At 48.9% G+C, this 14390-nt stretch overlaps 2 protein-coding genes across 2 annotated transcripts in view; one reads left to right on the top strand and one right to left on the bottom strand.

Moving 5' to 3' along the window:
- The window catches only part of Insyn2b (inhibitory synaptic factor family member 2B), a 107766-nt gene extending 105061 nt beyond the window's left edge, over positions 1-2705 (bottom strand). Inside the window, exon 1 of the mRNA XM_005334134.4 lies at positions 2239-2705. The gene's annotated coding sequence lies outside the window, so the exon portion shown is untranslated. The remainder of the gene's footprint in view (positions 1-2238) is intronic.
- Dock2 (dedicator of cytokinesis 2) overlaps positions 1-14390 on the top strand; it is a 406997-nt gene that overhangs the window by 297167 nt on the left and 95440 nt on the right. The window contains exons 28-29 of the mRNA XM_005334135.5: positions 4588-4686; positions 7348-7442. Coding sequence (XP_005334192.2) covers positions 4588-4686; positions 7348-7442 — 194 coding nt within the window. The remainder of the gene's footprint in view (positions 1-4587; positions 4687-7347; positions 7443-14390) is intronic.

A 14390-nucleotide genomic window follows, 5' to 3' on the forward strand; every position in this document is an offset into this window, starting at 1 on the left:
TCCATCTCCCTAGGAGCCTCCCTCGGCCTGCAAACTTTCCTCCGTCTCCTCTCCTTGGCACTTTCTATATTTTATTTTATTTTGGTCGTGCACATTATTTGAAGTTACTATAGCAACGTGTCACCAGCTGGCATTGCATAGTAATGTTGGCATTTGGGTAGCAAGCTCCCGGAGTTGCTCTTTCCCTCCCTCTGTGATCTCCTCACTCCCACTAACCTCAGGTGTGTGGGGTGCCTCCTCAGCCCCTGGGGCCCCTCTCCCCTGTTTGGCTTATTTTCCAAGGTAGAGCAAATCCTATAGAGTCTTCCTTGCTTCTCTCTGCACTGAGTACTGCAGGAGTCCTGTGTGTGTGTGTGTGTGTGTGTGTGTGTGTGTGTGTGTGTGTTTGCATTTGTATTAGAGGATGTTAAATAGATATGTTGAAGTTGAATGTTGAACTATTGGCATTATTAATATGATGATCAGGACAATTTTTTCATGCAAAGAAGTGAATGCCGGGGTTTGTGGAGGGCTACTCTCCACATGGAAATCACTCAGTATCTGAGCTAATTATTTTGGGCCACATGGTGTGAGGTTTCTCTTCTCTTTTGCCTCCACGTAGTGAAGAGACCCCCACCGTTTCCCTCGGAGGTCCAGCTCTCTCCCAGGTGCGCGAACCTCCCCACGTACTGACTGATGAGCTGAATTAATTACGAGAATTGATCACTTCGGCATGCAGAAGAGGGTCCTACACGGCAGATAAACCCCGCCGCTTGCCGCGTCAGAGCCCTCATCAGCCAAGTGCCCGTGATGACTGTACTTATTTTTACACGTTTGACCTAGTTTCAAACCGTGTCTCTTCATGCTGTGATTCATTAGCCACATTTTAAACCAACCCCGATCGGAGCCAGGTGACTCTGCTTGGTTTGCCCCAGAGTCTCAGATTCAATTTCTCTCTGGAATTTAATATGCAAGTCCCACTGGTATTCCGTTTTAAGAAGCAATTTCCTATCCAGGCACCTGGCATGCTGCTTGGGATGGATGAGTGGCTGCCTCGTGCCTTGGTAGTAAATATGTGTCCATTTCAGAATCTCTGCCAGGGATGAGAAGAGGGAGATTCTTGCTAGCCTGGACTACCAGGGATCCCCCACCCCGCAGCCCCCACACAGCATTATACTGCTCTTTTGGGTTGCTGATGGGCTTGGAGTTCGAGCTCCTTTGCTATAAAGTTTGAGCAATGCCAATGTTAGGGCTGTCTCAACTGCTAGGGCAGATGCAGTCTGATCTAATTCCTTCTAAAATTTTCAGTCATGGTGATGTAGAAGCAGGGTCCCAAACTTGTAAGAGGGGAGAAGGGCAAGACAGAGTTGCCATTTTGAGGATACACCTGGAAAGGGGATACATGTCAGAGAAGCATAATGTTGTTCCATCCTTCTATCATTGTGACAAAGTGGTTTTTGAAAATTCAAATGGCAGAGCAGAGCCTTTCCTGAGCAGAAACCTGCTACCCGTGTCTTGCTCCATTTCGGGTATCAATCAGTGGTGTTGGTATGATTTCTGAGGGGTCTGATACCACAGTGGGCTAGGTACTACAGTAGGAAAATGAGATGCCTGCAGTTGGAAGTCACACACTGTCATTTTTCACTAACAGCCAAATGCAGGTAACTTGTGCAAACTTCAGTCACATCACACCACTAATCCTACGGAAAGGAAAAGGCACCCAGCTGGGGTTTTCTGTGTGGCAGTTGGAACAAAGAAATTAACAAGCTGGTAAAAGTAATTTCGAGCGATCCACAATCTCTACCACACTAACCCATTCCTAATAAAATGATAATGGTTTCTTTCATGAAATGGTCACTCTCTCTAATAGGAACTGCAATCCTGCTCCTTGATTTTTTTTCCTTTTTCAAGGAAGCATAGAAGTTTCCTTAAACAGGGCTTCAGACAAGGCAGCTTTTCCAAGGTAATTCCAAGCAAAGTTAGCTCCCAGATCTGAATTTTTGCATTTCCCCCCTTTCCAATCGAGCCATTGACAATAACAAGCATTCCATACCTATGCATCTGGGGCAGCCAGCAGTTGTGACAATGGTGGGCTTTTCACCCCTACCCCCCACACACATACACCCATGCAAGCTCACAATCCCAGCGCTCCGTTAAGCCAAAGCTTTAGAAGTAAACTATCGTCCAAGAGGCGAACAGCGTTTTCTCTTAGAAGATCATCCATCACACACACAAATAAAACCTTCCCACATCTCTTACCTTGAAGCAGTGGGATTACCTGCCGGAGATGTCCCCCCTTCCTTGCACAACAAGCCAGGCTTTGACCAGCAGCAGAATAACTCCGAAAGAAGGAAAAAAATAAGTCTTTATATTGTAATTTTCACTGTTTATATGCAAGAAGTGTAGTGGGTCTGCTCACGTAGGAATAAATAAGCCGAACAAACTGCACAGCAGCGACTGTGTGAAGAGAACGGCCCTCTAGTGGCCACAGGCGGAATTCTTCCAGGAAGGGAGAGGAGATGGAGGGAGTAGAGGAGGCAGGGGATCGTGGTGCGCATACACACACGCGCACACACTTGTACACCCTTTAAGCCCTAGGATTTTGTTTACATCCAGCTGGCCAGAGGTATACACAGGAAGTAAGTTCATTTCTTGACTTAATGGACCTGGTGAAGTTGGCAGTGCTGGGGCTGTTCAGTCTGGGTTGAAAGGGTGAATAATTTCAAAACTCACCACCCGCTGTTGCCTGAGCAGGAGAGAGGAACTGGCTGCAGATCATGCAGGGGGTGTGGCCCCGTGTAGACGCTGCCAGTCCCCTCCATGGAGCAGACTGGTGACTGTTCCTGAGAGTCCCCGGTGTCGGGCTCTCTGCCAGATCTGTATGTTTCCTAAGCATTTACGGTTAAGGTGGGGGTCACCGGCCAGCTGGGCTAGCTTCCTGTGTGAGTGACCCGCTTAATCATACTGAGTCCCTTGCTTAGAAAGGCCACAGGGCTATTTTGAAAGCCTCAATCATTTTAAACAAGGGCCCCACATTTTTATTTTGTTCTGAGCCCCACAAATTGCCTAGCTGGTCCTGCCGGCAGGGGAAGCAGTCGATCTCAACTGAAAAGAACCCAGAAGCAAAGGACAATCTGTATCTTTGGGAGCCACTTTGGTGAACAGGAGCCTCAAAGACATTTAATCACCCTAAAGGGTTCCTGAGGAGGAATGCAAAAGGGGTCTCCCGGGGTCACCAAGGATGCTGCCCCACCACGGGAACAAAATTGTCAACCATCGGCAGGTATTAATGTTTGCTATATTTTTTAACAAAAGAACTTCTTTTTATATAAACAAAGGTTAGCAGTGTGTGATGCCAGCCCCAGTTTTGGGTTCAAACATAAAATTTCCAAGCCTACAGCCTCCAAACATAAAACTTCTAAGGACTCTTGGAGTGGGGGTCCCTAGAGACACCGGCATGACAGTGCCAGTCCATCTCCAATTGTCTGCACTGGGCTGGACCACAGCGGACCCACCTCTGGCCAAGATGGCAGCCCCCCGGGGATCGTCTAGGGGTGGTACAGAGTAGCTTCTCGTGGCTGCTGGCTCAGTGGCCAGTGCTTCCTTGACCAGGTCTCCCTCCTGTTGCCTGTAGATATTAGCATGAGTGGAAGACACACCCTAAAGCTGACCCTGCCAGTCTGGGAGAGAGATGGCAAGAGAGACCAAGCTGAGGTCTATGGTGCGTGAAAGAGTGTATTCCCTGCCTCTCTGCTCCCAGGGATCCTTCCAGACCTCTCCAGCTCTCCGCCTCGGTTTCCCTCTTGTCTGAATCCTTCGGGATCTTGAACTTTTTCTCTCCTGGATTCAGTCATGATTTCCCAATGAGACCATCAACTCTTGGACAGCAGGCTCCATCCCTTCGTTTCTCATCCCACCCTAGGTTGCAGACTTCTCTGGCTCCTTCATAATGATCCAATAACTGGTCCCTCCACAGGGAACCTTAATGGGATTTCAGGGTGGTCTCAGATCCAGTGGATCCTTTTTTGCTTATTAGCGCATGTCAATTCTACAGAACAGGTTTCCTTGTGGCACCTTGGTACATACAAATAAATAACTTGCTTTGATTATCAGATCCTTTTGATAATTCTCTAATGGGAGATATGGATGGATGGATGGATGGATGGGTGGATGGATGGATGATTGCCCCACTTTACAGATGAGATAACTGGGATTTCCCATGTAAAATTATTTAACAGAAAGTGAAACCGACTACAGGAGCCCCACCTCGGCTGAATCTCCCAACACCCACCACTGCTCTTTTCCCAAAGTACAAGCAGCAGGAGAGGTCCCGTGTCGGCTCTTCTTTTCATACCTGTGGTGCTTGCTGCAGGGGCATCGTAGGTGCTCAGTGAAGGCTGATTCCATGAAGGCGCTGTAAGGAGACATTTACCCCTAGGCAAGTTTCACACACTCATCCAGTGCGGAGAGAGTCCCTGTCCTTGGACGGCTCTGTGACATTTGCTGGGCAAGGTTGAGCATTTTCCAGGTTAGAGTCAAGGAAATGGGAGAGATGAATCCCATGGTCCTTTCTCACTCGTCCGTGGTATTTTTCTTTATGTCTTGCAGAGTCACTTCGTGGCATGTATGACGGCCATCCTAAACCAGATGGGTGACCAACACTACTCCTTCTACATCGAGACCTTCCACACCAGCTCAGATCTTGTGGTGAGTCTGAGAGACGCTGGGGATGGAGGGCGGGTGGGCAGGACGTGACACCTGGCTCTCATGGTTCTCATGAGTTTAGGACCCAAAGACGTCCCCACAGGTCTTAGGCGTGTTTATGAGCATGTCTGATTTTCTGTCTCTTGAATTTCTCACTCTGGAACATGTCTTCAATCATATCAGACTTGAGTCACGGACATCTACCATGGGATCTAGATGTGGCTCAATAAATAGGTGCTGGTGAATCTTGGATGCTTGCAGCCTAAGAGCAAGAGTTGGAGTCATGCAGTCTTGGATTTCAATCCTGGCTTTGTCACCAGCTAGCTGTGTGACCAGGGGCAAGAGAACCTCTCATAAGCCTCAGTTTCCCCATCTGTAAAGTGGGGATAATTTGATTGGGTTTCAGGGTATGCTGAGGGGCTTGGGTGGGAGCACTGTGTTGCTCACATTGTGAGTACACAGGAGAGATAGCTAGTATTAGGTTATGATAGCGCATAGAAGAAATTGCCCTGAGCCCAGGTCTCTTTTTTCTTTCTTTTCTGTGCTGAGGATGGAAGCTAGGGCCTAGCGGATGCTCCTCAAGTGCTCTACCGCTGAGCTACATCCCCATCCCTGAGCTTCTTTTAGCCTCTCAGGACTCAGCTGCTACAGGACCACCACCCCATGCCCCATGGCCATCGGGCTCTGCAGCAGATACAACAGAGAGACCCACCCACTGCCCTGACCCAGGGTGTAGCAGAGGACCCTTTCCTGTCAGTGTGGCCCTTTGTCACTCACCACTTCCAGGGGCAGGAGTCCTGCTGCTAGGAGCTCTCTTAATTCTCCTGGGAAGACCAAGGGTGCTGAGCCTGGACCACCCTCAGAGAGTGGCCCCTCCTCAGGGAATGACTGGGAGCCAACACCCCCACCCCCAGCAGTGAGCCAAAGCTCTCCTCTTTGTAGTAGAGTTGGAAAGAAATGGAACCCTTTTCTGGATACTCAAAAGACAAATAAAAAGAATAACCCCAGTTTTTCTCCCACCCCCACCAAGTTCTTTATGTCTTGGGACATGGAAATAGGAAAACCAGATTCCTAATTTTTGATAACGATTCCCAGGAAGGAAGGTGGAGAAGGGAATTCTTACTTGTTGAACGTATGCACTTTCTTATCTGATTCTCCTAGCAGTATGACATGAGTGTTAGGAGTCACCTGTTTCAGCTCTACAGTCTTCTTGACAAAGGCTCCACTTGCAGTACAGGACCAACATGCCCGAGGTCCACCTTGAACCTCAGCTCTGCCCCTCACACTACATGCATCTTCTCAGTCAGAAGCCACTTGGTCCATCTGTGAGCCAGAAGCCTTCTCCATCCCTTAGGAAGGGGGTGTGCCTGGGACGAGAGCCACACTTGCCCTGGTGACATCAAGGGTGAATAACAATCCCCGCCATTAACATCTCCAGCATTAAGGAGCTCTTGGCGCCAAGTCTCTGTGCTAAGCTCCCAGGTGCACCTAGTCACCGTGCTGACCCTTGGGGATAGATGCTGCCCCCGTTCTGCTGATGTGGAAGCTGGGACTTAGAACACTGAGGTCATTTTTCCTAGAAGCAGAGACTGCTGGGAAAGAACCAATGCCATCTCCAGAATTTGGCAATTTATCTTAAAGCACTGATTTTCAAATTATGTTCTTTCTAGCTGCACTCTGATCTCTCTCTCTCTCTCTCTCTCTCTCTCTCTCTCTCTCTCTCACACACACACACACACACACACACACACACATACACACACACACACACACACACACACACAGAGCCCATCTACTTTTATCTATTTCAAATATTAGGTTCCAGGTGAGATTTCCTTTGAACAAAGAATTCTGCAGTCAGGATGATTTGAAAACCACTGCTTATGGAAAGAATTCTGAAGGGACTCCCTCTGGATTTTAGGCTTCACCTAAAGCATTCAAGCGATATGGTTTTTATTACTTCCAGCTCAAGAAGGTCACAGGTTCTGGGTCTTTGCTATCTGGATTTGTACTGAATTTGCTTTCTGCAAAGATGGAGGCCAAGTTTGTCCCACTGCAAAATCTGAGGGAGTGTGTTGAAGTCACTTTGAACCTCTCCAAAGGAGGGAAGGAGAGTCCTGGTTCCTATGCTCCCTCTAATCTGCTCATGTGTGTGTGTGTGTGTGTGTGTGTGTGTGTGTGTGTGTGTGTGTGACAGATGAAATAGCTGTGTTTACACCACTGCTAATTAGATGCTCATTTAAATAATAGTTTATTTGCTAAATGGCCTGAGATGTGTTCATATGGTGTCGATTATTTTCTGCTCAAATACATATTTGGGAAGATGATTATAAAATTGCCACATCGATGAATACATTTACTTCTTTATTCTTAAAGACAGAATTAATAGTGCTTTATTTTGAGATTATCTCCTTATTCCATATTCATGTTCTACTTATTTGCGAAAGAGCCTCTCAGAAGCCAACTTTTATGCTTCTATTTACAATGCATGGCGATGAATTTCCCTGAATTAGCTTCAATGAAGAATTGATCCCCTTACCTTTCTGTCTCTCTATAAAAAAATAATAATAAAGGAAACATTGTAACAGCCCACGGCACCTGGGCACTTGAAGTCACTTCCTACCTGCAAGGACAATGACTGGTGTGTTTTCTCCACTCTTTCAGGACTTCTTGATGGAGACCTTCATCATGTTCAAGGACCTCATCGGGAAGAATGTGTACCCCGTGGACTGGATGGCCATGAGCATGGTTCAGAACAGGTGGGAGACCTTCCCCCCAAAGGCCACCTCCCAGGGCTCCATGAAGAGATCACTGGTAGCCATGAGGTGGGGATAGCTCCCCCTAGTGGGAAGAAGTTGAAGTGCTGACATATCCTGTCCACATTGAAACCAGGGGAGAACTTCACACTCATCCTGAATTACTCAGAAGTCCCCCACTCCTTCTCTGTTCTTGAAATCCCAGTTAGGATACCACACTTTGTCTCTGAAACCTTCCCTGAACTCTCTAGACAGGCACGTATAGGGAAGCATTTTTAATTATATTATTTCAAAATTTGTTAAAAATAATCAAACATATCCTGTGACCTATGGTAAAAGAAGTGCAGGAAGTTTCATTGTATTAAGCAGCATTTTCCAAGAGAGGATTTAGGAAATAGAGTTTTACCGATGAGTCTGTCTTTGGAGTCATTGGTGTGTTGTAACTGGGGTGTCTCTGGATGTGCACATCGTAGCTATGAACATTTGTCAGTGTAACCCAAGTAGAGCTCACACCCAATATGGCCCAGCCCAGCAGGAGATCAAAGTTAATTGTCAAAGATTTCAGTATTTACCATTACGTCTCTACTACATTTCAACACAGTGAAATTCAGATCCTGACACTCGGCCGGCCACATCTTCTAATATTCCTTTTCTCCACTCCCCTGGATCCCATCTCTCTCACATGGTGAGGTCCCCCCTGGTCTCTCTCAGAGCCTTTTTCTCACATCCCACCCATGATGACCTTCAGCGGGGCCTTCCTGGACCCTCTCTCCCCTTTCTCCCCCCCCTTTCTTTGGCTCTCGTGTTTGCTTCAGGCCCCCCAGGGAAGCCCTTCATCTCACACCAGCTCCCAGTTTATGACCCTCTACATTTTGCCTCACTTCTGTATCCCGAAACCCAAGTGCTGATTGGCAGAGAGAAAGGTCCCCAGAGGGTGGAAGAAGAGGAAAGTCGAACGTGCCGCAGCTGAGTTCTCTTTGGTGGAAGAGAAAGAGAGGAGACAAGGAACATTTACATATCGATGATTTGCCATTGATACAGCCTGAGGATTTCTATCTCTCATGCTTGGAGCCGACTCCAGCCCCAGCTGGCCTCCCTCCAAAGCTGTCCTTGCTCTCCCTGTGCTCACATGGTCCACCAGGTGACAGTGGACACCCTTGCCCACAGGGCTCTGGGGCCAACATCCAGGGATGCTGGAGTGGAGGAGGGCTTTGTTCTGGAAGGAGCTGTCTGTCTGTGTGCCTCTGCTTCCCCTGGGAGGAGGAAGATCAGCCCAGCAGCAGGTGTCAGAGCGTCTCAGCTGGGCCACCCCCAGGTTCTCTCTTCACACCACGCAGGTGCAAGCTGACTTCTGCAGGATTATTGTGCTGGTGGGAATTGGGCCCAGGCCACATGCTGGGTCAGAGGCAGGTCACTCCCCAGCCTTGTGGGCATGAGACAGGCAGGTGGTGCACAAAGCCCAAGGCTCAGAGGGCTCCATGCTTGGTTTAATGCTCTGGTATCTCGAAATTCTTAACAATTTCTAGACAAGGACACTTGTATTTTCATTTTGCACCGAGCCCCCATAATTTTGTAGCTGCTCATATATCGATGACCCGTCAGTCACCTGGAGCTTTGAGGCAGCCAGCTCCTACACTACAGGAGGGCCCTTTGTTTTTTTGCCCACTGGTTGGTAAGGTGTTGGGGTTTTGCCCACAGGCCTCCCGCTGAGTGGCCTGCACAGTCATTCCAAAGAAACACATGTGGATCTGTGGGCCAGTGCCTTGGAGGAACATCCTCTCCTGAAACCCCTGCTCGCTATGGACCTGAGTCTGTTCATCTGGAGATGATTCCTTGTTTCTCACTGCCTAGGAAATAAGGATAGAATTTTCTAGAAACCGGAGAAAGTGGAAGTGTCTCCTAAATGGAAACATTTGTATCTCTTAAGGATCAGCTAAGTACTACTGTTGCATTTAGTTACTTTTTTTAAAAAGTTGGAATAGAGCTTCAGCCTCCTGAGTTCGGCCACCTTGCCTTTCTCTGGCTTCCTCACCGGTACAACAGGGACAGCAATAGTTCCATTAGATGGACTTTGCAGCATGAGGATGGAATGAGCTGTTCCCAGCACAATGCCCGGTGGCTGGGAAGAACTCCGTGAGTGACAGTGCTGTCATCACAGGAGAGGACAAATGTGGTCTTGAACTGGAGAAGCATGTGCTGATGTCACCCCTCCACCACCCAATGCCTGGCTTCTCACACATGTGGCTTGGTCCCTTTCCTTCACCTTCTGGCTACAATGATCCCTTAGGATCCCAGCCCCTTGAAGTTTCCTCACTGTTGTGCTCCTTCTGTGCCATTTGCTTCTGCTGACGTTCATGGCGTCCTCCTCCAGGTGGTAAACGCTTCAGGTGCATTCGCTCATTTCATCCCCCAACAACTTTACAATGAGGTAAAACTGTCAGAATCTGCATTTTTCTCAGTGAGGAGCTGCACACAGAATAGATAAGCAGTAGCCTACTCACAACTGCATTGCTGATAAGGAACAGAGAAGTCGTTGGATCTGAGCCCTAACCTTAAGGGCACTGCTTGGACAAGTGCCCTGAGGCCCAAGGAAGGGGGCCCTTGCCAAGGACCCAGCTAGGTGGGACAAACAGGACAGCGGCCAGGGTGCCCAATGCCCTCCTCTCTTCTGCAGCACCTCAGCTGGTTCCTGTGGCCTGGACAGCTTCACTTGTTAGTCTGAACATCATAACTAACTTTCTTTCCTGTCTTCGTCCCTCCGCCTTCTCCTCTCTTTTCTCCCTGTTATCTATGTTTTCTATAAAATCTGCTTGTTTTTATGAATTTTCTCTCATCACTTACGATTTATATACACATATTAGTCATCCATTATTTACTTTTGTGCGGGCTGGAGGAAGGAGTGTGGTTTTCCAAAATCAAATGTCGCCCCAGCTGTGTACCGCTTGTGTAGACAGATGTAATGACAGTCTACTGCAAGAGATGCTTCCTGTTAGAGCTCCCCCCCCTTTTTTGTTGAGACGCAGCATTCAGTAAGATCTGATTTACATGACATGATTAATTTTTAAATAATCAAGTTCTTTAAAACACTATAAATTTACAGAATGGTGCCTAGGAAACTCTTTTTTTCCCCCCTCTTCCATCTGTGCCTCGATCTGGAATTCCAGCGTTTCTGGGGCCCTTGGGAATCTACACGCATCCCTGAAGCTCCTTTTAAATGCAGTTGATGGACCAACAAATAGTTATTGAAAGTCTTAGGTGTCCGGGCTCCAGGGCATACACAGATCAGTTCAAGCTATGGTCCCAGGTGGCAGAGGGCTTCCAGTCTAGTGGGGAGACAAGTGCACCCGTGGGAATATGGCCTAGTGCTGTATGGCCCCCAGAGATGGCCCAGAGGAAGCCCAGAGAAGCAAAAACCTGTGACTTCCTGGGTTCAAATCCTGTTTCTATCAGTTAACTGGGCAAGATACTTAACCACTCTGGACTCAGTTTTCCTCCCTGTCAAGTAGGACTAGCAATAGTGCTTGTCACAGAGGATTATTGTGGGGACTGAGATGAAGTAATAATACACAGGAAGTGGCCAGAACAGCATTGGCACAGAGCCAGCATTTCCCTAATGCAAACTTCCATTTTCACTTTTATATGCTCTAGACGTAGCCAAAATGCTTCACGGAAGAGGCAGATCTGGCTGCATCCTGTCTGCATTTATCAGTGACTGGTTTTAAGGTCTAATCTCATCTCAGGCCCATAACAGGCACACCATAAGGATCACGGCAGTTGACCTAGGGAGCCCCCCAGGACAGCCTAGAGCAGTTATCTAGTGGTCTCTGAGGGTGCTGAGGGTGAGGAGCATCATCCCCGTCCTCCTCCTTCCCTACGTGGATGTGACTGTTCCTTTTTGGAGTTCCCACCTCCTCCACCCACACCACCCAGACAGGGAGCGAGACCTCTATGATTCCTTCTGTCGGCAGGCTCACCTCATCTGGATGTCCACAAGCTACTGGTTTCCCGAGTCTGGGAGTCTCCTGCATCCCTAACTAGAGCCCTAAATGATGCAGGAAATGTCACAGGCGCTTGGGGCAAGCCATGCCTGGTGCCCAGCTGGCATCTGCTGATTGACTGGAGCCTCATGGTGCCGGAGCTTCTGTGTTGAGAGAAGCAGCTCAAGGGCTCTTGGGAAATGGATGTCTCAGTGCCTACTTCAGAGAGATGGGCCCTGCCCACTGGCTGACTCTTTTATTTCCATCTTCAAGTTTGATCCGTAGAATTAACTACATCCCATGAGCTTCCCACAGTGGGCAGGTGGGTGGGGTTCAGAAAGGCCCTCGCCCCAGCTTGGCAAGTCTCCCCAGAAGGGGCATGCCCATCTCTCCTGTTCCCTCTTTTATCACACCACGCACCTGTCAACCTGTGGGCATGTGTTGATGCTATGTTGTCACTTCAGGGTATTATCAGCCTTAGATCTTCCTGCTCCAGAGATACAAGGTGGCGGCAGGTTAAGAATAGTAACGACGACTGACATTTATCGAGGACCTCTATGTGCTGAGGCTCTGGGCCACCAGCTTCAAGTACTGCCTCTTGTTTGATCCTCACCCATGGCTCCTTTTACAGAAGGAGCAACTGAGATTCATGGAGGTCAAGGTCGGAGCTCAGAAGAGGGGTGGGTGGGAGGTTGACTAGAGGCTTGCTCCAGCCCCTTCAGGAGTCCATGTGCATCTCTCCTTCCTGTGTCCCAAAGGAAGGATGCATAGATGTCACAGAGGCTAACTCGGGAGGCGGAACGCGGGGCTCAGCTGCTTCTGTAACAAGGATTCGTTCTGCTGTACAAAGGCATAGGAATCCAGGACCCCCAGTGGCCACGTCAACACCTCATGCAGCACAGCTTTGGGGGAGAGCAGCACTGCGTTTGACTTCTCTTTCTGCAGCTTCTGCCTGCTCACGATAGCTGACTTCTCTGCCCCTTGCTGGATGGCGTAGGATTTCTAGTTGCTCATGGAAACATCCACTCATGACTTCCCGCAAGGGCCCAGCCCATGGCCTTCTCCCTGGTCCTGCTTTGTGCCACTTACAAGGATTCAATCTACTCCTAGTGGACTTGGGGGTCCTCAGTGGGCAGAACTACTCAAAAGACCCCCCTGAGGCTGCTGGCAGCCCAAGGAAGACTGTGTCACCCCAAATGTGAGCCCAGGGTCCAGTCAGCTGTGAGCAGAAAGGCAGAGTGACAGGAGTAGCGTAAAGACACCTGGTGCCTGGAGAACGAGGGGAGGGGCACTTGGTGCCCCAAGTCCATGGCAGGCTACACTTAAGAAGAGTCAGCAGGTCCTGCTGACCTGCAAGGCCTTAGAGAAAGGTGGGGCCGGCTCTGCGGCATGAACATGCAAGATGGCCTGATGTTTCCGAGGTCCTCTCTGCTGCTGTTCAGTGGGAGGAACAGCAGCACCTGCCCGAGTAGGTAGGATTAAATGAACCAGTGTCGGCAGAGCACTTAGCACAGGGACAATGTTCACATGGTGACTGCTAATGCCTCCATCACGGTCACCATGAAGGCCATTAGCTCATGGCTGGGGTCGGGCAGAAATGCAGAGATTTCCTTATTTGCATGATGGTTAAAGACCTCCCTGCTGAAGGCTGGGACTGCACAGGTACTGGGTCACTGGTAAAGTCACCTAAACTCACAGCTCCAAGATGGCAGCAATGTCGAGCTCAGAGAGCTCATGTGGGATGGGGGTGAGGGGGTGAAGGGGAAGAGAGGAGGGACCCTGCGGAGCACGGAGCCTGGTTCCTGATCCACAGCATGGCTGTGGTGGTATTTCTCAGATACAGCTTGCCAAGGATTATGGAAGGGAAGTGCTGGGCTGAGACTTGATAATGAACTTGGTTCTCAACGAATCAAGTTCATTGTTGAGAACAACAGAGTTGATGTGTTTTTATTCCAACCCACTTCACCACATTAGTGCTTAGGCTTTATGAGCAATTATTAAAAAAAAAAAAAAAAAAGTAAAACAAGGAGGGAAAAAAGCCGTATTTTCCAAGTGCCCACGTGACCCAAGTGAAGTGATACTCTGTCTGTAGAAGAATCTGAGGGACGGAAGGACACAGTGCCCGCCCTCAGCATAGGTGGATGGGTTCCTGGTCACTGGACTGTCTGGGAGAATGCCAGACAGGTTTCAGCTGACAAATGACTCTTCCTGGAATTACTGATAGCTTTGTGGCTGCTGAGAACGTGTAAAACCCCTCATTTTGGTATCATCTTTCAGATTCCGAGATGTTTATACATAATATGACAGCCACTCAATGTGTTTCCGTCTGGGGAATCAGATAACTAATCTTTAAGGAGAAAATATAGATGTTGTTTCAAAGGCATGTTAACAAGGGACAAAACAGCAAAACCAAAGAAATTTCCCTTTTGACAGCCCTTCGGGGAGGTGGACTTGTGGGATTCTTCCTTCTGCCCTTGTGTGGTCCTGCCTGCCTCAGATATCTTGCTAGCTGCTCTAGTGTGTGTGTTGTGCTGTTGGCCCTGCCTTTGGAGGCAGAGTGGAGCCACCCTGGAGGCTCTGAGGCCATCGGGGCCAGCATGATGCTGGTGCCCCTCCACCAGGCCCTGCGCTCGCCACTTCCATCCTCTCACTGCTTACACCCCACAGCGACCCCGAGAAAGAGGTTACGGCATTGCTATTTCACAGCCGGCAAACTGGGACTTCAGAGGTGATATTAACATGTCCCAAATCCACCCAGACGGAAAGTGGCAAAACCAGAAATAACATCCATTTGTGTGTGTGTGTGTGTGTGTGTGTGTGTGTGTGTGTGCGCTCCACATTCTGTGATTCCCAACTCCAGGGCACCCTGTGCTTTTTGTTGTTGTTGTTGTTGTTCAACAAACAACCAAATGTTTCACGAACACCTGGCCCAGCCACCTGGACAAGCAGTGTGCTGGAGGCACCTGCCCACCCT

This window comes from Ictidomys tridecemlineatus, chromosome 1 (genome assembly GCF_052094955.1).
Source record: "Ictidomys tridecemlineatus isolate mIctTri1 chromosome 1, mIctTri1.hap1, whole genome shotgun sequence".
In the NCBI taxonomy this organism is placed as follows: Eukaryota; Metazoa; Chordata; class Mammalia; order Rodentia; family Sciuridae; genus Ictidomys; species Ictidomys tridecemlineatus.